The sequence below is a fragment of the Ctenocephalides felis genome, unplaced genomic scaffold, assembly GCF_003426905.1.
Source record: "Ctenocephalides felis isolate EL2017-DRISC unplaced genomic scaffold, ASM342690v1 CF-g0.4_SCAFFOLD_03572, whole genome shotgun sequence".
Lineage (NCBI taxonomy): Eukaryota > Metazoa > Arthropoda > Insecta > Siphonaptera > Pulicidae > Ctenocephalides > Ctenocephalides felis.
In genome coordinates this window covers 43,473,016-43,496,596 of record NW_020539726.1, presented here as the reverse complement: position 1 = coordinate 43,496,596, position 23,581 = coordinate 43,473,016, and the positions used below count along the sequence as shown (strand labels likewise).

At 30.2% G+C, this 23,581-nt stretch overlaps 2 protein-coding genes across 2 annotated transcripts; both read right to left on the bottom strand.

The window, feature by feature from the left end:
- Positions 1-1,589: 1,589 nt before the first annotated feature.
- LOC113388556 (tyrosine-protein kinase Src64B-like) lies at positions 1,590-7,745 on the bottom strand. The gene is made up of 6 exons (XM_026625927.1): positions 7,682-7,745; positions 6,378-6,455; positions 6,104-6,314; positions 5,784-6,037; positions 1,777-2,204; positions 1,590-1,634 (listed from the first exon to the last, which is right to left on the bottom strand). The coding sequence occupies exons 1-6, from the start codon at positions 7,743-7,745 to the stop codon at positions 1,590-1,592; spliced, it is 1,080 nt and encodes a 359-aa protein (XP_026481712.1).
- Positions 7,746-13,561: 5,816 nt separating this feature from the next.
- Positions 13,562-15,313, bottom strand: LOC113388555 (tyrosine-protein kinase Src64B-like). Its single transcript, XM_026625926.1, has 3 exons — positions 15,000-15,313; positions 14,653-14,906; positions 13,562-14,595 (listed from the first exon to the last, which is right to left on the bottom strand). Exons 1-3 carry the CDS (start codon positions 15,311-15,313, stop codon positions 13,562-13,564), a joined length of 1,602 nt encoding a protein of 533 aa, XP_026481711.1.
- Between the last annotated feature and the right edge of the window lie 8,268 nt (positions 15,314-23,581).

Sequence of the window (23,581 nt, the reverse complement as noted above, 5' to 3'; positions counted from 1 at the left end):
GAAACATATGAAATACTTTTTATCCCGTTTTTCATTCCAATTCAAAATTAATTATTTATTAAATATCCATTCAGTTTATGACATTTACTTTCAATTGTCAACTGTCATTCGGTGTTTCCGTTTTGAAACAAATATATTAATATGCATTTTTTAATCATCATTTTTGGAAAATTATTACGTGAATAATATAAATTTTTTAATCATCACGGAAAATCATTACGAAGTGGCAAGTAAATTAATTCTTAATAATAGCAAGCGATGTCAGATGGACGATGGAGAAATGTATTTCTTGGCAATGGGAATGTAATTATTTATATACTTAGGTATTTATGTATATTTGTTTATACGTATTTAAATAGAATATTTGAGGTTTTTATATTCTAAAAAGCAGCAATAAGTATAATCATCGACAAATAAATAACCAAAAATAATTTTGAAATATAGTTTCTTAACATAACCTCAAAATTTGTAATAAAAATGTAAATAGTTATATATTAATTGTTGTTAATTTATAATTTCTTTATACATATAAAATGTTTCAGGTGTTTACAACTAATTGGCATATATATTATCCGCAAATGTGCTTTGATTGGACAATAAAAAGGCCTAATTGAAATTACTCGACTACCTTATGTTAAATATAGTGATAGAATATTAGTTCTTGGTTCTATACATGGTACATTTTCTCGAATAACTTATTCCCAGTTATAATTTTCCAGAATTTATCGAAGAATGAATAGTATTATATGAAGGTACGGGGTTGATAGTTCCACGACCAAAGTATCAAAAATCAGTAAAACTAAAGCTTTGTTTAACAACATTATTTGAAAATAAAGGGAAAAAGATGTATAACCAGCTATAACCTTGATTCTTATGACTTTGATATTGGGAGATAAATGGTAATCTTTGAAAATCCATAGTAAAAGTATTTTCTTCTGTTGGTACTTTTTTAGCATTAGTTAAAAATGTAATTATTTTGTAGAATACCTTTAAAATTAAAATAAGACATTAAACCTATTTGCCATCTGGCCGTTCCAAGTTACCCCGCCTATAGGGTAAAAAGGTCTAGATAACAAAGTTTTGAAAGACATAAAAAAGCAAATTTCTACAGTGATAAAGTAGAAGGCAGTTTTACTGAACGTAGTCAGATAATTGTTCGTTTGATATGTGTTATTTATTGTGATATAATTGTTATGGTTTTCACAGTATAGTTTATATTTGCTCAAAGTCAAATTGGACCTTTGTGCCTGGCCCTGCTCTACATATATACTATTTATTAAATTTACTTTAATTCATCGAATGTTACTTGAAACTTTTCAAAAAGCAGGTCAAAGAAGAAATACTTAACTCATTTTCTATCTCTCCTCGCAGAAATTTGAAAAATTTGTATAAGCTCAGTAGTATTATTTACAATTATACACAAAATACAGAATCCAAAAAGAATCTGAAAGACTTGAAACGTAATTAATAAGTCAAAAGACCAAAAAAGACTTGGATTGGATTATATCACATTTTCTATAGAAAGTGTATAAAACTTCCAGTTTGATTGTGTTGACGAAATATAGACAAACTAATGGGGTTTATTGTTTTTATAATACTTCATTGTATGAAGCATTGTAACACATCCTTATACACTTAAAGTATTAATATTTTTGATTCTCTAGAAATTGTTTAGAATATACCTTACTTAGCAAAACAACGTTTGCCGGGTCAGCTAGTATATATATATATATATATATATATATATATATGTATAAATAAATAAATAAAAAAAACCTGTTTGGAGAAGTCTAAAAGATCGGTTTTGGTCAATCTGTTTCTATTTTTGTGTAGAAAGCTTCTCAAGGAACCGTTTTCCATGAACTCTGTCACTATGAAAAGATGGTTGTCGCCTGATGCAATACCGAACAAAGCCAGGATACAATCGTGCTTTATAGCCTTCATGATTTCAGCTTCTTTCTTGAATTCTTCTAAGGATTCGACATCGTCTTGTTTTAGTTTTTTGACGGCAACCGTTGTTTTGTTTTTCCAAACGGCCCGGTAGACGACCCCGAAATTACCGCTGCTGATTTGTTGGCCTATATCCAAATCCTGGAGAGGAATTTCCCAATTTTTTTCCTGCGAAGTCTCGTAACTCAAATCGTACATTTGAGGTCGCAACTTGTGACAAGGTTGGGTTAGCTTTGGACTTGCATTTTCAGAACCTACAAAAGGAATAATAGACTTCATTAGTTTTGAGTCTTATTTCTTTTACTGTGCTCCGAATTGCATGAATTTTTAACTTCCCGAAGGAGAAGTTTATGTTTTTATCAAAAAATCCGATTCGCTAATTTTATGTTTTCTCGACGTTTCAAGCCATTCTGAATCGAATGAGACCAAATTTGGAAAAAGTATGTGTGTGTGTGTGTGTGCGTGTGCACCAACAGATTTTTTGCCGTAAATCGCCGTTTTCTCAAAAACGGCTGGACCAATTTTAAAAATTTAAAAGCCATTCGATGTATCTCGATGAGGACTATTGTTTGTCAGTTTTGTGCGACGATCGACCAAACCGTTTCTTCGTAAATAGCAGAGAAGTGAAAAGTCTTTCGTCCACGTTTTAGACCGCAGTTATGAATCGATTTTGAAAATTCAAAAATCGTTCGAAAGATATTGGTTGGGAATCGTGCTGATTAGTTTTTGGTAGAGATCGGCCGGGCCGTTTTCTTGTAATAAAGTTTTAAAAAAAAAAAATTCGACGATTTTTATGATTATTTTTTTGACGGTAGATACCATAGTCTTCTATATCATACTAAAATATTACGGCCCTACGACAACTGGTTCATCTTTAAAAATTCGTCAAAGTTTGCAAAAATTGGTATTGTTTTTTTGGCATTTGTCAAAGTTAGACCTTTGATCGCCGTTTTCTCAAAAACGCCTGAGCCGATTTTAGAAATTTAAAAGCTATTTGATGTATTTCGGTGAGGACTATCGTTTGTCAGTTTTGTGTGACGATCTGCCAAGCCGTTTCTTTGCAATTTGAAAAAAAGTGTGAAGTTCACATTTAAGCTCATCCTACCGAACCAATTTTAAAAAATCAAAAACTGTTCGAAAGATATTAGTTGGGAATGGTACTGATTAATTTTAGGTGAAAATCTACCGAGCCGTTTTCTTGTAATTAACTGTTGAAAAAAAAATTTAAGCCGATTTTCATGGAACTTTTTTTGGCGATATACATCATGGTCTTATAGAACTTACTGTAATATTACGGCCTTACGACAAGTAGTTTAATTTCAAAAATTCGTCAGACTTTGCTAAAATTATTATCGTTTTTTTTTTAAAGTAGGATTGATGAAGTATATTATTTACACATTTTTTTGATTAAGTCGATTATTTACACATATCGGGAAGTTCATGTAACTTGCCTCAAGGCTAAATACCAGACCAACTAGTTGGAATTAGGTTCATCTCACCCTCAAGTTCAAAAGTGAATATAATTCGGGTTCCGACACCCCTTCTCAATTGTGTAATTACATTTTTTTCAAAATAACGTCGAAAATCGATAGAAGAACTAATTATAAGAAAAAAATGTCTCTTATAGTTTTTCAAAAAAACTAATACTTTTCAAGGTACTGGCCACTAAATTTTCATATATTTTTGGCGTTTTTCTTTTTTTTTGCAAATATCTCCTTAAATATACATTTTAACGAAAATCATGTAATGAACAAAATAATGTCAATAAAAATCTTAATAAATCGGTGTTTTATAAAGTGTTCTAGGAATAATATAAAGCAAGATTTGAAAGAGCAAAGTCTTTTTTTATTTCGTTCAAGATTTAATTGTTGTATTCAAAGCCATCTAGTGGCGAGATTTTACATTTTATGCATTTCGGTAAAATTGGGATTTATATAATATATATTATTATAATATATTTATTATATACTAATATATTTTATATATATTATATACCATAAGCTTTTATATATATATATATATTTATAAAAATTTTGGGTTTCATATATTTATAACATAAGTTTTACTATCTGTAAGTGGAATTCTGTCTTAAGGCAATTAGAACATCGTGCCTTAAGGCAAATTGCTGGAACTTTCCGTACCAAAAATTATTATTTTTTTAAAAACGATTAACATTTTTGAAAAAAATTTACTTCGAGAAAATTAGATTTGAAACTATAAATTTGACAAAAAATTACTTTTTTTGAAAACAAAAAATTTTTTTGAAAAAAAAAAATGTTTTTTCTATTTTGACATACATATTTTGGAAATTCTGAACGTTTTTTCAAAGCAATCGTACTGCTTTAACTGCATAGAGTCAAAATGTCAAAGCGCGTTAGCGCCGCGTCGCCGTTTGACGGATAAACATTGGTACGGAACCCATAGGAATGTAAACAAAATTTATACTTATTGTTCAAGTCTCTATAAAATATCTGATAATTCGATGTGCATTTGTCTAATGATCATTTTTGACCGCCAAATGGCATTTTTTTACATTTTTCACTAGATCTCCCAAACCGCTAGACCTGCCTTCATGAAAATTTGATCAATTCTTCATCTTGTCAATACATTTTTTTTTATTTTTTGAATTTTTAAAATCGGATGCTCCGTTCTCTTATAAACTGAGTATCTTCGGAACGGCTAGACCTGCCTTCGCCAAAAACTATCAACACGTCTCCTTATCAATACGAATCGAATGTTTTTTGAATTACTCAAATCGCTTCATCCGTGTTCCCGAAATCGTCGACGAAAATGTGTATCCGAACACACACACGTACACGCACACGCACATACACATACACACACATACATTCATTTTTTCTAAGGTATGCCAAAATATTCAGAAACCTTTGAAACGTAAAGATATATCAAAATTTTCATTTTCGATTTTCTTGCAATTACTATAACTTGCACTACGGGAAGTTAAAAAACATTCGATTCCTATTGATAAGGAGATGTGCTGATTAGTTTTTGGCAAAGGCAGGTCCGGCCGTTACGGAGATACGGAGCAAAGAGTGCAGAAAATACAAATCGAGTTTTTGAGAGAACGGAGTATCCGATTTGAATGATCTAAAATCATTCAATTAGTAATGATTGGGAGAAGAGGTGATTAGTTTTTGGCAAAGACAGGCTCTGCCATTTCGAAGATACAGAGAAAAAATGGCAGTTTTTGAGTAAACTAAGCGTCAGATTTGAATGATCTAAAAACAATTGCTTTTGGGGATGAAAAAATTACTACATCTTTTTTTTATTTTCCATGAAATATTTTTGTAATTTTGGATTAAAAATTCAAAAAATGACCAAAGCTAAGCACAGTCTGAGCGCCACTCTGGTATAAATGTTTACCCAAGTGCGTTTAGACTGTTTATGTACTGGAGCACTTTTCCAATTTTGTGAAAACGAAAACTAATGAAAAATGTGAAAATGCCGCCAAGCTAAGCACAGTGTAAGTGAAAACGTCGCACAGAATTATTTGCGAATGTGTTTAGACTGTGACTATACCGGGAGCACTTTTTCAATTTTGTGCAAATTAGGCAACTATTTTTTTTGAAATTGAATTGGAAATGGAATGACGATTGTTAATGTTCTGAAGATAAATTGATTTATGATTTACATTTTATTTGCTCAGATATAACAAGATAGCAAAAATAATGAAAGTTACAGTATTTGTAATAATATATTTGAAAACGTTTAAAATTTCTCGAATATTTCATTACGGTACGTGAAGTTTCAGCAATTTGCCTTAAGGCACGATGCCATACACCAATAGTTTGTTATCAGATGTCTATAGTTACCTGTGTGGTGATGGATCAACGCCTTCAAGTCTGGAAATTCGTGCCCTTTTACCAGAAAAAGATTGCCGTTGTCGGTGACGTTTATGATGTAGGATTGGACGCTAAATTCGCTCTGGGAAACCCTTTCCTTGATAGACAGACTGACACCAGATGGACTGTTTTCGGAGTATCTCACCAGAAATATGCCTGGTATATTTTTATCCAACCTTAAGACGTTTTCTGCTTCTTTGACGGAGATGGCACCGAAAAACCAACTGCAAAAGTAATAAAAAAACAAAGGATATTGATCATACATTGGCGGATGGTTTTTGTTACTCAACTCCTCTCTCTCTAGGCTCTCCTCTTCCACTAAAAATTTCCTGGGTACAAAACCTTGCTTTTTCTTGTCGTTAACATCCTGAACCTTCAACCAGTCCTCTCCGGAGTCCTCGAGTACCATCATACGATCGCCCTTTGAGAAAGACATTTCCCTTTCTTCGGTGGCTGAGAAGGTGTAGAGCCCTACGACCACATGGGGACTAACCTTGTGATCTAAAATAATAAATAAAATAATTAACTAATGTTTTAAAAAAAGGCAAAATGTTAATGCCATACCGGAATTGGTGTCCGGCGAAACTGGTGCCCGATATCCATTGCTGGTGATCATTGGAATTTCTTCTGATACTTTGTTACCTAAGTAAATAATATCAAGCCATTTGTCAAGAATTGTCAAGAATTTTCGATAATATTTTACTTATAAGCGCAATTTTATATAATTCTTAGAAATATGAGATAAGGTCCTCGAATGCCTTAGGTTTTGTTTATTAACTTCCCGTAGGGTAGTTATAGTGATGTGCCGAAAATCGAAAATGAAATTTTTTGCATTTCTCGACGTTTTAAAGGTTTCTGAACATTTTGACATACCTCAGATAATTGGATGTGTGTGTGTGTGTTTTGTATGCCCGCATTTTTGTCCACGTTTTCGGGCGCACGGATCAACCGATTTGAATGATTCAAAAAACATTCGATTCCTATTAATAGCGAAATCCTGCAGTTACGGAGATAAAGAGCAAAGAGTACAGAAAATCGAGTTTTTGAGAGAACGGAGCATCCGATTTGAATGATCTAAAAAACATTCAATTAGTAATAATGGGGAGAACTGGTGATTAGTTTTTGGCAGAGGCAGGTCCAGTGGTTTCAGAGATACAGTACTAAATGTGCAAAAATGGCAGTTTTTGAGAAAACTAAGCGTCCGATTTGAATTATGCAAAGAATTTTCTGCTTGTATTAACAAAATAATTGCTTTCGAGGAAAAAAATTATTACATTTTTTTTCATTTTCCATAAAAAATTTTTGTAATTTTGGATAAAAAATTCAAAAAAATACCCAGGCTAAGCACAGTCTAAGCGCCACTCTGGTACAAATGTTTACCTAAGTGCGTTTAGACTGTTTATGTACTGGAGCACTTTTCGAATTTTGTGTAAATTAGGCAACTATTTTTTTTAAATTGAATTCGAAATGAAATGACGATTGTTAATGTTATGGAGATAAATTGATTTATGATTTACATTTGATTTGCTCAGATATAACAAGATAGCAAAATTAATGAAAGTTACAGTATTTGTAATAATATATTTGAAAACGTTTAAAATTTCTCGAACATTTCATTACGGTAAGGAAAGTTCCAGCAATTTGCCTTAAGGCACGATGCCATACACTACTTGTTTATATTTTCATTTCTAATAAACATTGTCGCCCAAATTATAGGCCCTTATATTATATTAGATCTATAAAATATAAATGATAAAATTTCTAAAAAAAACTGCTGAACCGATTGCAATAATTAAAACAACATTCGATATAAAATCTTTCTAAAAATTTAAATAGCAATAATAAATTAGATAATAATAATAACTAACCTCCAAGCCTGTCCGTAAAGCATGCTTTCCATAAATGTGCCTGGCAACAGCAAACATTTCCCATTTTGGCTCAAAAATTAAGTTATTCACCCAATTAGTAAAAACTAAAATAATAAAAATAAAAATTAATTTGATTTATGAAAAACATAATTTAATTATTACGATAGTGGAAACATGGAATTTCTTCCATATTTCATGTAAAATGGAATCATGGAAATGAAATAAATGTGCGAAATATTGGATATTTGATAAAATTTAAATAAATAATCAACAAAGAGCATGAGAAAATATCAATAGAAAAATATGTGGAAATATGGAATTATGGAAGTATTATGGAAATATGGATGGAGAGCTAATATCTTTAAAACTTTATATCATATATTACTTTGTATCTCCATTTTTTCAATTTCTTCTATATTGTATTCCAGGTTTCCATAATTCCATATTTTTACTTTGTTTTATATTCCATTAATGATTGTTTAATACATTTTTTTAAATTCATTTCAGATATTATATTTATAATATGAGAATTGTTGATGAAAACCAAATAAAAATGTAAGTAAATTTTGTTCAACATTTATTATTTCTTTTTATATGGAATGTTTCCATAATTTTACTTTTCTTTCGTTTTTAATCATTTTCAATGAATTTTATTTCATCCTTACTTTTAATTGTATGTATTTTTACCTTACTTTAATTTGTATTTTTATTATGTTCCACATTTCCTCAATTTTTTATATTTATTTTTTATTGTATTTCATGGAGTAATTGGAATTATAAAATATGAGAAAACAGATAAAAATTTCTATTCCAATCTTCCATAATCCATAATTCCATAAATAAACATTGCATTATTCCACAAATCCATTTTTATTTAATTTGAATTTTTATTATATACCATATTTTCATAATTAAATATATTCCATTATCAATTTAATCCACTTTTCTAATTCGTAATATTTTGCACTTCTGGAATAGTTGAAATTATGGAATGAATTTTCATATATTTAAAATAGAAATAATTTTATTATTGATTTAATTTAATTAATGACAATCTTTTTAAATAGTTATATATCATATTTCCTGGAATGGTTGAAATTATGGAATATATTAAAAAAAAACAGATTCAATAAAAATGGAAGCACGGAATAATGGAATAAAGTTTATTGAAGTTTATGATATATATTATTTTGTTCCGATAACAACAAAATTAAAGAAGCAAGAAATATGGAATAAATGGAATTATGGGGATATAGAGTGTAATATAAAAATATGGAATATAGTAAATAAAAAATAAGTAAATATGGAAACGTGCGATAATGGAGTAAAATCTATTGAATAAAGTAAGTTGAATTAGAAAATATATAATATGGAATATTTAATATAAATATATTAATATAGAAATATGGAATATAGTGCAAGCGTGGAATAATGGAGTCATAGACTAAAATCTATTGCAAAGTAAATATATTTATATGAAGAAATATGGAATTGTGGAAGCGTGGACTAATGGAATAATAGACTAAAATGCATTGCAAAATAAATATATTTGTATAAGGAAATATGGAATATAGTGAAAGCGTGGAATAATGGAATAATAGACTAAAATCTATTGCAAAATAATTATATTCATATAAGAATATATAGAATTGTGGAAGCATGGAATAATGGAATAATAGATTAAAATCTATCACAAAGTAAATATATTATTATAAGAAAATATAGAATAGTAAAAACCTGGAATAATGGAATTATGGAATAAAATCACAAAATAAATGTATTATTATAAGGAAATATGGAATTGTGGAAGCGTGGAATAATGGAATAATATAATAAAATCTATTGCAAAATAAATATATTTATATAAGGAAATATGGAATAGTGGAAACCTGGAATAATGAAATAAAATCTATCCAAAAATAAATATATTAGCATATGGAAATATGGGAAAGTGGAAGCATGGAATAATGGAATAATAGACTAAAATCTATTACAAAATATATTTATATAAAAAATACGGAATTGTGGAAGCGTGGAATAATGGAGTAATAGAAAGCTATTTATTGCAAAACAAATATATTTATATAAGGAAATATGGATTAGTGGAAGTCTGGAATAATAGAATTATGGAATAAAATCTATCACAAAATAAATGTATTATTATAAGGCAATATGGAAAAGTGGAAGCATAGACTAATGGAATTATGGAATAAAATCTATCACAAAATACATGTATTAATATAAGAAAATATGGAATTGTGGAAGTGTGGAATAATGGAATTCTAGACTAAAATCTATTGCAAAACTATATTGATTCATATTAACATATACAAATTTAGAATAGTGGAAGATTGGAATAATGGAATTCTGGAATAAAATCTATTGCTAAATATGGAATAGTGGAAACTTGGAATAATGAAATAAAATCTATCACAAAATAAATGTATTATTCTAAAAAAATATGGAATTGTGGAAGCCTAGAATAATGGAATAATAGAATAAAATCTTTTGCAAAATAAATATATTTATATTTATAGAAGGAATAATGGAATATAGTGGAAGCATGAAAAAATGGAATAATAGACTAAAATCTATTGCAAAATATATATTAACATACGGAAATATGGAATATAGTAAAAGCGCAAAATAATAAAATAATAGACTAAAATCTATTGCAAAATAAATATATTAACATACTGAAATATGGAATAGTGGAAACCTGAAATAATGGAATTATGGAATGAAAGCTATTGCAAAATAAATTTATTTATATAAGAAAATATGAAATTGTGGAAGCATGGACTACAATATATATATATATATATATTATATATATATATATATATATATATATATAATATATATATAATATATATATATATACATATGTAATAATAAAATTATGGATATGAAATAAAATAATAATGAAATAATGGAAATTATGGAAATATATTTAATATATGGAAGTATGGAATAGTGGAAGCGTGGAATAATAGACTAAAATGTATTGCAAAATTATATTGATTCATATTAACATATGAAAATTTGGAATAGTGGAAGTCTGGAATAATGGAATTATGGAATAAAATGTATTGCAAAATAAATTTATTTATATAAGGAAATATGGAATAGTGGAAACCTGGAATAATGCAATTATAGAATAAAATCTATCCTAAAATAAATATATTAATATAAGGAAATATAAAATTGTGAAGTCATGACATACAATATTTAAAAAAATAAAAAAATAGTAATATAAAATAATGGTATTAGGAAACAAAATAAAATGATGGTCAAATAATGAAAATTATGGATATGAAATACAAAACAATAAATATAACTGTAGGATAAAAAACATTAGAAATCTTTATAGAAACATTTATATGGCTTCGTAAAAATAAAACAAATAGTAGATAAGTACTTACCTATAATATTTTTATAAGTTCCGAATTAAAAAACACACTTATCATCAAAATATTATTATTTTCCAATTCCACAATAATAAATCACAGCACAAATAAACATTTTGTATTGCACAAAAGAAATTGATATATAATATCACACTTATGACATTTTTCACAATAATCAAATCGTTCGTCGTCGTCGTCGTATATCTATTTGTTTGCCGGAGATAAAAATTGACAACGATAAAATAAATATTGCAAATTATTTATATCTTGTGAATGATGTAAACCTATTCGCGGAATTTATTTAGTTTAGATTAATTTATCATCAGATAAAGATTTAATAATAATAGTGACGAATATTTGTTGTGAATCGTTTTGTTTGATCGGGTAACACTAGCGCTTGAATCGGGCAACACTAATAATTATTAGTTATAATTAATTTAAAGGATCAAGCCTAATTAGGAAAAATAATTTTACCTTTCGAAGGGGTTTGTTTTCACCAAAAAATCCGATTTGCTGATTTTATGTTTTCTCGACGTTTGAAGTCATTCTGAATCGTTTGAGACCAAATTTGGGGAAAGTATGTATGTGACAAAGATTGACTATCCATCGCCTTTTTCTTAAAAATGGCTGCACCGATTTCAAAAATTCAAAAGTCATTTGATGAAACTCAATAAGAAATCGCGACGGGTATTTTTTGCTAAATCAGGTAACACTACCTCTAAATCGGGTAATACTAATTCGACACCACGCCTATTTTTTCATAATCTATATAACATTTTAAACATCCCGAAGGAGATTTATGGTTTTGTCAGAAAATCCGATGTGTTAATTTTATATTATTTCGACGTTTTAAGCGATTCTGAATCGAATGAGATCGAATTTGGAAAAAAAAGTCAACTAGTGGTGCTGGAACTTTCCGTATAGACAACTAAATTAAACTAGCTGTAAGTGGAATTCTGTCTTGAGGCAATTATGGCATCGTGCCTTAAGGCAAATTGCTGGAACTTCCCGTACCGTAACGAAATGTTCGAGGAATACTGAATGTTTCCAAATAGATTATTAGAAATATTGTAACATTGTCTAATATTTATAAGAATTATATAAACTGAATTGCAGAGTTGAAATTATTTGTAAAGTATATTAGAACTATAGTCAGAATTAAAAATAAAATCTGAATTATTTTCGATATACATAAAATTAAAAAAAAAAAAAAATTGAAACAAAATCCAAAATCAATTATTTTGTTAAGACAAGCAGAAAGTTCTTTGAATCATTTAAATCGGACGCTTAGTTCTCTTAAAAACTGCCATTTTTTACATATTTAGCTCCGTATCTCCGAAATGGCTGGACCTGCCTTTGCCAAAAACTAATCAGCTCTTTTCCCTATCAATAGGAATCGAATGTTTTTTGAACCATTCAAATCGGTTGATCCGTGCGCCCTAAAACGTGACTGGAAATTTGTACCCGTACATACATACACACACACACACATCCATTTTTTCTGAGGTATGCCAAAACGTTCAGAAACCTTCAAAACGTCGAGAAATGTGAAAATTTTCAATTCCGATTTTCGGCCCATTACAATAACTTAACCTACGGGAAGTTAAAAACAACTTGGCAAAACTTTGAAAAAATTCGATTTTTGAGAAATCTTGAAATTTTTGAGTCAAATCGCTTTTTTGAAAAAATGATGTTTTTTATATCTTGATTTTTTGTATTTAGATTTTATTGGAAAATTTTGCACATTTAGCTGATTTGGAGTTGAAATATCAAAACGCGTAAGCGCCGCGTCTAGCATGTAAACATTGATACGGAACCCATATATACACAAAATTTGTACTTTTTATTATAATATTTATAAAATATCTGATAACACGATATACATATGTCTAACGTTTATTTTTGACCGGCAAATAGCGCTATTTTTTACTTTTTTCTATTAAATTTCCACTTTTTGCCCCATATTTCCGAAAGAGCTAGCTAGTCCTTTGCCAAAAACTAATCAGCACGTCTCCTTATCAATACGATGCGAATGCTTTTTGATGAAAATTTGTATCCACACACACGGACACATACATCAATTTTTTCTAAGGTACACGAAAATGTTCAGAAACCTCTGAAACGTATATATAAATGAACATTTCATTTTTGATTTTTTTGCGATTACTATAACTTATCCTACGAGAAGTTAAAAATCTGACTTTTGAAAATTTCAAAGAAGATCAGCCATGCCGTTTCTTTATTGCTTATCAGAAAAATATGCAAACATTTTCATTCAAGTTTTAGCCAAATATTCTAAACAGGTTTTGAAAATTGAAAAACCAATCGAAAGATATCATATTGAAAAACGTGCTGATTGATTTTCAGTAAACATTAGCCGGGTCTTTTTTTGTTATTAATTGTTATTTTTTTTATTCGACAATTATATAGATCAATATAGTTTTAACAAATATCCTGAAATACTATGTGCCTATGAGAAGTGGCCTAAATATAAAGGTTCATTGAGATTGGAGTATTGGTCTGCAGCCTCAAAATCTTCACTTTGTATGTCATAAGACGCATCTTTCTCCACCGCTGCATCACTATTGTAAAAACAATACCCGATATCACAAATCCCATTCATAATCTTGTGAATTTCCTTAAATCCTGGTCTCTTGTCTTTGTCCCAATCCCAACACTTCAGCATCAATTCGTAAATGTCATCATTCGCCAAATCTGGTTTTGCCATCCGATGTCCATTGCTTAGATTATCAATTATGTTCAAAGCCGTTATTCCCGGATACGGAACCTTGCCCAAGGAAAATATTTCATAAAGGACAATACCGTAACTCCAGACGTCTGATTTGTGGGAGTACTTTTGGAATTCAAGCGCCTCCGGCGCTGTCCATTTTACAGCGCAAACACGACTTCTAGATTCGTAGATCTCGTCCTGAATTGCTCTACTGAGACCAAAGTCGCAGATTTTGACACTGAACAAATTGTCTACTAGAACATTACGGGCTGCCAAATCGCGATGGATGTACTTATGCTCTTCCAAATAAACCATGCCACTTGCAATCTGTTCTGCAAACTCGTACAAATCTGCTTTCTTCAGCATGGTACCTCTCTCGCGCAAATAATTGAGCAAAGCACCATTCTTCATGTACTCGGTGATTATATATAAATCCTTATCGGTTTGACAAATTCCCAACAATGCCAGGAGATGTTTGTGTCTCACAGTCTTCATAATCGATGCCTCTTGCTTAAAATCATTTATCGACTTGACATCTGCCTTGTCCAATTTTTTGATGGCCACTTCTGTTTTACCTTTCCATAAACCAAGATACACGGTGCCAAAGTTTCCACTTGACAACTTCTCACCAATATCAATGTCTTCGAATGGTATTTCCCAATTTATAGCTTTTGAAGTCTCGTTGCTCAAATCGTAAAGTCGTGGTCTGATCTTTTTGCAAACCTTTGTCAGTACAGGTATAGTTATTATAGCAGCTTTGACCACGTCTACATCTGTAGGAATATTTCTTATTAAATTACACCGAGAACATAATATCTGTCTATACTTACCCATATAAGCCGTGACCAGTGCAGGCAGACTTGAGTATTTCTGATGCTTGACGATATAGAAATGCCCATCATCGACACATTTGATTCTATAGTATTTTATATGATAGCCTTGTGGCTCATCCCAGTCCTTCACACTTATTATGTAGCTTTGAGGATTTTTTTCTGTAGGCCTGACCAGAAAAGTACCTCGTGGATTCTCATTAGACATCAGGAGCTTGTCTGCTTCTTTACGAGAAATGTCAACGAAAAACCAACTAGGAAAAAACACATGGTAGTAATAGATACATAGCTAAGTAACTTTAAATTTTGGTTCTTTTACCAGATATGATTTATTTCTATCTACTTACTCTTCGCTTTCGACGCTGCGCTCTTCTGCAACAAAATTTGAAGGAATCAATCCCTCCTGTCTGGTGGTCAAATGCAAAACTCGCCACCAATCAGATTCCCAGTCTTCCAGGACTTCCATCCTGTCACCTTTGAGGAAGGAGACATCACTCTGTTCTCGGGCTTCGTAGGAATAAATCCCCGTGACAATTTTGCGTTTTATAGAGGGCTGGCGCAACAAGGGACTATCCGAGGTAACGGTTGTGTTAGTTTTGGGTTTGAAATCAACTTCTGCTGCTTTGCACAAAGATGCCAGGCAACAGCAACAATTTCCCATTTTAAACCAATTGTTGTTGAAACTGTAATATTAAACTACGTGTAAGGGGTATTTCACTTTAAAGCAAATTGCATAATCCTGCCTAAATTTCAACTTGTCTATTTTTCCACCTGTTAGTGGACCTGCCTACTTGTCTACTTTTCTACCTTCCAACCTGTCTATCGGTCTATCTTCCTACTTGTCTACTTGTTCATCTACCTGTCTATAAATAACTAGCAATCCCGACGAACTCCGTTTCGCCACCTGATGGTTTCGTCAGAAAGATGAAAAATTTTTTTGTTTGTTTTATATTTGAAAAGGAAAAATTTGATATTATTATACAACAGTAATGAATTTATTTCGATTACAAAAATGAAGTGTTTTTTACTTGAACTTCTCTAAGTAAATGAAAGTGAATCCGCAAATTATCCGTTTCATTGAAGTGCTCTTTGGTAAACCACATTTTTTGTTTTTTGGTCTCACGTTAACACAAACAAAGCGGATGGTTTTCCAACTCGTGAACAGGCAACGTATAATCGCCCATGTGAAAAACAATGATTTTCTAAATAATCTATTTGAAATTTATCCCGCAAACACTAAGCGATTGGCCTTGCGACTTGTTATTGCGATTGCAAGGCGAACTGGAAATTGCAATCGTTTGAAGTCAAACGGAAGACCAGTCGGAATCATTGGTATGTCACCAAATCGCCAGCAATTTTTGATTGAATGGTGAAATTCAGTGCGTATACATCATTATTCTTTGCGGCAAGAATTGCTCGTTGACTTAACCAAGCATAATTCTGATAATTCTCACTAATGTCATAACTCGAATTTTTAATTACGGTGCGTGAAGTTCCAGCAGCTTGCATGAAAGCACGATGCCATGCACAGCTAATTTTCTTAGCTGTAAACCTTGCGGAGCCCGAGACCTTTCTAACGAATGCAAAATTGTCGAAATCGGTTCGTGCGTTCTGGAGTTATTTCGTCAGGAAGGAAAACCCGACTTATTTTTATATATATTGAAGATAATGCTCTGTAATGATCACTTCAGACCACAAAATGTCATATTTTGTCACATGTTATAATTTTAAGCTGTCAGTTAATACTATTGAATCATTCAAATCGGATGCTCCGTTCTCTCAAAAACTGTCATTTTTTGTTCCGTATCTGCAAAAAAGATGGGACCGCCTTTGCCAAAAACTAGGGCCAATCAATAATGGACGAAACATTGTATACACACATACAAACATTCATTTTTTATAAGGTATACCAAAATGTGAATCAGATGTAAAGATATAGAAAAATTTTCAATTTCGATTTTTTTGCGATTGCTGGAGCATACACTGTGGAAAGTTAATACTAACAAATATTACGTAAATGGAAATATAGAGAGTCTAAATAAATGTGGAATAAAAATGGATGTGAAAATGGCATTTTATAAGCAACTAGCAAACCCGACGAACTCCGTTTCGCCACCAGATGGTTTCGTGAGAAAGATGAAGAAATTTTTTGTTTGCTTTATATTTGAAAAGGAAAAATTTGATTTTATTGCACAACAGTAATGAATTTATTTCGATTACAAAAATGAAGTGTCTTTTAGTTGAACTTCTCTAAGTAAATGAAAGTGAATCCGCATATTATCCGTTCCATGGAAGTGCTCCTTGGTAAACCACATTTTTTGTTTTTTGGTCTGACGTTAACACAAACAAAGCGAATGGTTTTCCAACTCGTGAACAGGCAACGTATAACTGCCCTTGTGAAAAACAATGATTTTCTAAATAATCTATTTGAAATTTATCCCGCAAACACTAAGCGATTGGCCTTGCAACTTGTTAATTGTCGTTGTCGAACGCAAGGCGAACTAGAAATTGTAATCGTTTGAAGTGAAACGGAAGACCAGTCGGAATCATTGGTATGTCACCAAGTCGCCAGCAATTTTTGATTGAATGGTAAAATTCAGTGCGTGTACATCATTATTCTTTGTGGCAAGAATTGCTCGTTGACTTAACCAAGCACAATTCTGATAATTCTCACTAATGTCATTACTCGAATTTTTAATTACGGTGCGCGAAGTTCCAGCAATTTGCATTAAGGCACGATGCCATGCACCACTAAAAAACTGTCGAAATCGGTTCGTGCGTTCTGAAGTTATTTCGTCAGGAAGGAAAACCCGACTTATTTTTATATATATATATATAGAAGATATTTGATCTACCTTTCCCACCTACGTATCTTTCTACCCGATTGCCTGTCAATGCTTCTATCTGGTTACTGTTTACCTACTGTTGACTGTTAATCTTTCACCAGTCTATTTATCTATCTGTTTACTTGTTTACTCGTACACACAGGTCGCCAAGCGGCTTTCGCCTATAGGCGACGCTCCTAGCTAAAAAGTTAAAATAGTATCTGATAAGAGTCATCAACCGTTCTTACCTGAGAAATTTGTAACAAAATCCATACACTAAGACAAACTGCAATCCAGTAATTAATATTAATTAGAAATAACAAAGAATAAACATATTAATATTTTAAATTAATTCAAGCAAAAATAAAATGCACGTATAACTTTTCCAATCACTGCGAAATCATTATTTATCGCTTCGCAAAATATTTTTTTTTGCAAAATTTCTCCATTGACGATAATCATATCTTTTTAATTCCCGTCGACGATAAAATCAATAATGATAAAATAAATATTACATTACCAAGAATTTAATGCAGATAAAAATTAAAATAAAAATAATGACGAATAATTAATAAGGAATTTTTTACTAAGGAGCCAATTCTGCGGTAAAATAGTCCATTACATAGCGTTGTTATGGCAACGATATGTTACACTTCTTTCTTGGTACTAAAAACTGGGGAAATGCTGTGCAGTCAGACGGATTAGATTTAAACTAGTGGGGTGGGTGGCATCGTGCCTTAAAGCAAACTGTTGGAACTTCCCGTACCGTAACGAAATGTTCGAGGAATACAGAATGTTTTCAAATAGATTATTATGAATATTGTAACATTGTCTAATATTTTTAAGAATTATATAAACTGAATTGCAGAGTTGAAATTATTTGTTTAAAGTATATTAGAACTATAGTCAGAATTAAAAATAAAATCAATTATTTTCGATATACAAAAAATTAAAAAAAAAAAAATAAAAATTAAACAACAATTTTTTTTTTCCAAAACCAATTATTTTGTTAAGACAAGCAGAAAGTTATTTGAATCAATTGAATCGGACGCTTAGTTCTCTCAAAAACTGCCATTTTTTGTACATTTAGCTCCGCATCTTCGAAATGGCTGGGCCTGCCTTTGCGAAAAACTGATAACCACCTCTCCCAATCATTACTAATTGAATGTTTTTTAGATCATTCAAATCGGATGCTCCGTTCTCTCAAAAACTCGATTTCTATCTTTTGCACTCTTTCCTCTTTATCTCCGTAACTGCTGGACCTGCCTTTGCCAAAAGCTAATCAGCACATCTCCTTATCAATAGAAATCGAATGTTTTTTGAACCATTCGAATCGGTTAACCCGTACGCCCGAAAACGTGGGCAAAAAATTGTATCCATACATACATACACACACACACATCCATTTGTTCTGAAGTTTCAATTCCGATTTTCGGCCCATTACAATAACTTACCCTACGGGAAGTTAAAACTAATCTAGAAAACGCACAAATGTAAAAAAGAGTATGTGACCAAACTGCATCTTTGTGATGTGCATTCATAACACACAGTTTTATGTATAAAACGCCAGATCGCACAGCTTTCCACAGTTTTTAGTACCAAGAAACAAGTATAACATAACGCTATGTTATGGACTATTTAACCGGAGAATTGACCCCTAAATCTGGTAACGCTAGCACTTAAATCGGATAACAATAACACAGATTTTATAACATACGGTTTTACATGTAAAATACGTCTGATTGTTCAGCAATTAGATAGCATTTCTCAGTTTTTAGCACCAAGAAATGTTAAGATAGTGTTGCCATAATAACGCTATGTTATCTGATATGTTACCGCAGAATTGGAACCATAATAGTTTTGTTATCCAAAAAGAAGCGCATCAATTTTTTGAACATAGAAATTAGATTCGAAACATGCAAATTCCTGGTTCACATATTTAGTTATCTCCTATCGTCCATCAGTTTCGGTGCGAAATATGTAAAAACATGGTTTTATATATATATTTGTATATATTTATATTTATATATGTATAACTCATAAATATTTAATATTTTAATATACACAAATACACGGAACTTAAAACGTTACGCAAGAAGAACACTACTAAACTTAATTTATAAATAGAGATGACATCTCTTGGTCGATATGGACAATATTAGATGTATATATATATATATATATATGTAAAAAGTAGCAACCGTGTTACAAACCAGTGTGACATTTATTTAACGTAACTGCCACGTTCAACAGTCGTTTTGTAACGTTTTTACATTAAAAACAAATAAAGATATGTTAGGAATTTTCTATATAACTATAACTTTTGTATTTTTCAAATTAAAAATAAAATAAACATAATAGTAACATTGATAATATCTCTCAAATAACCATTGTTGCATTCCAGTTACTTAATAGTTACGTTCAATGTTTAAGTTACATTTAATGTAACTATCACGTTGAAACGTCGTTTTGTTACGTTATTGCATTAAAAATTCCTAAACACGATTATAAAAATTTGAATCAAGCACCCTGGGTATTTTCTGTAAAAAAACAACGTTTGTATTACATCTTTTTTGGATAGGAAATTCTCGATATTTCTAAAACTACCCATTGTGACTTACTGATTACGTAACAGTTACGTTCGATGTCCGAGCAAATTGAAAAGTCGTTTTGTTACGTTTTTGCATTAAAAACAAAAAAAATCAATATAAAAAAATTACCTAGATATTTTCTGTATAACAACAAAGTTTGTGTTACATCTTTTTGGAAATAGAAATTAAAATAAATTCAAAAGTGACATTGATAATATTTCTACAACTAACCACTGTTACTTTCGTGTTACGTAATAGTTACGTTCAATGTTCAAGTTACATTTAACGTAACTATCATGTTGAAGAGTCGTTTTGTTAGGTTCTTTAGTATAGGTATATTCTGTACAATAACGTTTTTGTTACATATTTTTCAAATTTTAAATAGAAGTATCATTGATAATATTTCTAAAACTAACCTACGTTACTTTCGTGTTACGTACCAGTTACGTTCAATGTTCAAATTACATTTAAGTAACTATCAAGTTGAAAAGTCGTTTTGTTACATTTTTACATTAAAAACAAATAAAAATCGTTATAAAAATGCCCACCCTAGATATTTTCCGTACAACAACGTTATTGTTACATCCCTTTAAAATTTAAAATAAAAGTAATATTGATATTTCTAGAACGAACCATCGTTACTTTCGTGTTACGTAACAGTTACGTTCAATGCTCCAGTTGCCTTTTTACATTTTGTGGTTTACAATTGATATATACATATATTATTGCTCATGACATTTAGTAAATTATAGTAAATTCAATGCACACAAATATATATACATATATATATATATATATATATACACAAGTGTGTATATATATTATTTCTGATCACATAATAAATGGCTGTGTCTTTAAATGTGTTCACAATATCTAAATCTTAATCAATAAACATAATTTATAATATAATATAATATAAGTATAATAAGCTTTGGTATATCATATGTAAGATCCTACAAATATGCATGAGAAGTATCGATGCACTTTTTCACATATCGATTAATCGATCATTGATCACTGATCAAATCGATATGTGAAAATGTGGTCAATTTATTAAAACCTATTTAAAATTGAAACAATTTTAAAGAATATTACACGTTTTTTTTAATATATAATATTGAAGAGTTTTTTTTCGAATAATATATGTTGTAAAGATAAAATACAGAAAAATGAAACACTTCGAATGAGACTCGATACTATTTTTTGTTATAAATTTCATGATTTTATGATTTTGTTTCTCACATTTTTTAATATATATATTTATACTCTATAACAAAATTTATAACAAAAACCAGATTATGATCAGAAACAAAACTTAGCTTTATCCAAGAGAAAGGATATAAGAATTAACGAAACGTTAAAAAAATCAACATTCATATATTTTGTCAAGATCATGATAAGCAATTTTGTATAATAATCTTCGATGCATACATTATAATATTTAAAAACTCTTCAACCCGAAATAATAATAATAATATATAATTCGAAAGCACAAATATTTTTATATTAATTATACACTACAAGTATATGAAGATATATATATATATATATATATATATATATATATATATATATGCAACTTGTCTAGAAATGTCGCAATTTGGCTAGAAAACAGGAGACATCTATAAATGTCGAAACTTGTCCAGAAACGTCGTAACTAGTTTAAAAATGTCGCATCTGGTCTTAGAAATGTCGTAACATGTCTAGAATTGAAGCAACTGGTCTAGAAATGTTGTAACTGGTCTTAGAAATGTCGTAATTAGTCTTAAAATGTCATAACATATCTATAAATGCCGCAAATACTCTACAAATCTCGCAACTTGTATAAAATGTCGTAACTTGTCTAAGCATTTCGTAACTGGTCTAAAAAATTTCACAACTCGTCTTAAAATGTTGTAACATGTCTAAAAATGTCGTAATATATCCAGAAATGTCGCAAATTCTTTATAAATCTCGCAACTTGTCTAAACATGTCGTAACTCATCTAGAAATATTGTAACTGGTCTTAAAATCTTTTAATATGTCTAGAATTGCAGCAACTGTACTAGAAATGTCGTAACTGGTCTTAGAAATGTCGTAATTGGTCTAAAAATGTCATAACATATCTAGAAATGTCGCAAATTTTCTACTAATCGCAACTTGTCAAAACATGTCGTAACTCGTCTAGAAATATCGTAACTGGTTTTAAAATTTCGTAACATGTCTAGAATAGTAACAACTTGTCTAGAAATATCTTAAGCTCTCTTAAAATGTTGTAACTTGTGTTAAAAGGTTGTTATTTGTCTAAGCATTTTGTAACTAGTCTTAAAAGGTCGTAACCCGTCTCAAAATGCCGTAACTCGTCTAGAAATGTCGTAGCTGGTCTTAAAATGTCGTAACTAGTCTAGAAATGAAATACCGAGTCTTAAAAAGTCGTACCATCTCTAGAAATGTCATAACTCGTCTTAAAAAGTCGCAACTCATCTAGAAATGTGGTTTATCTAGAAATGACACAACTTGTCTTAAAACGTTGTAACTAGTCTAGAAATGTTGCAACTCGTCACTCGTCTTAAAAAATCTTAACTCGCTTAGAAATGTCGTAACCGGTTTTAAAAATTTGTAACTAGTCTAGAAATGTCGCAACTTTTATAGAAATATTGTAACTAGTTTCAAAATATCGTAAATGGTATAGAAATGTCGTAACTGATCTATGTCATAACTTGCATAAACATCTCGTAACTTGTCTACAAACGTCGCAACTAGTTTAATAATATCGTAACTAGTCTTAAAAAGTCGCAACTCGTCTTTAAAAGTCGCATCAAGTCTAGAAATGCAACTGGTCTATATGTCATAACTTGGGTAAACATATCGTAACTTGATTAAGCATTTCGTAACATGTATTTAGAAATGTGACTTCTCCAAAAATGTCGCAACTTATCTAAAAATGTAGTAACTGGTCAGTAAATGTCGTAATTGGTCAATAAATTTCGCAACAATGTCCAGAAATGTCGCAACTTTGCTAGATAATACATATACATATACATACATATATATATATATATATATATATATATATATATATATATATCCTCATATACTTTCCTCATCGACTACTACTCATTAAGTACCACTACATACACAATATATATATATATATATATATATATATATATTCATCAGTTCAGTAAAAATTTCATTGCAAAATGTATAAAATACAATTTGTTTATTATATTAATACTAAATATTTATATTTAAATTTAATATTAATAATCAAGTCTTTATTTACCATTCATGGTTATCGTCTAATCCCAAAAAATTTGTTCTCGGTGAAAAAGAAAAAATAGTCCAATGTAATATCACATTTCACTGACAACAACGATGATGATGATGATGCACTAACGAAGGGATAATCGAATGTGATGTAAAAAATTATCACTATATATATATATATATATATATATAAATGTATATATAGATATCACTTTGTTAGATCGTTAGGTTTGGATCACACTACGATGATAAGTAAGGCGGTGA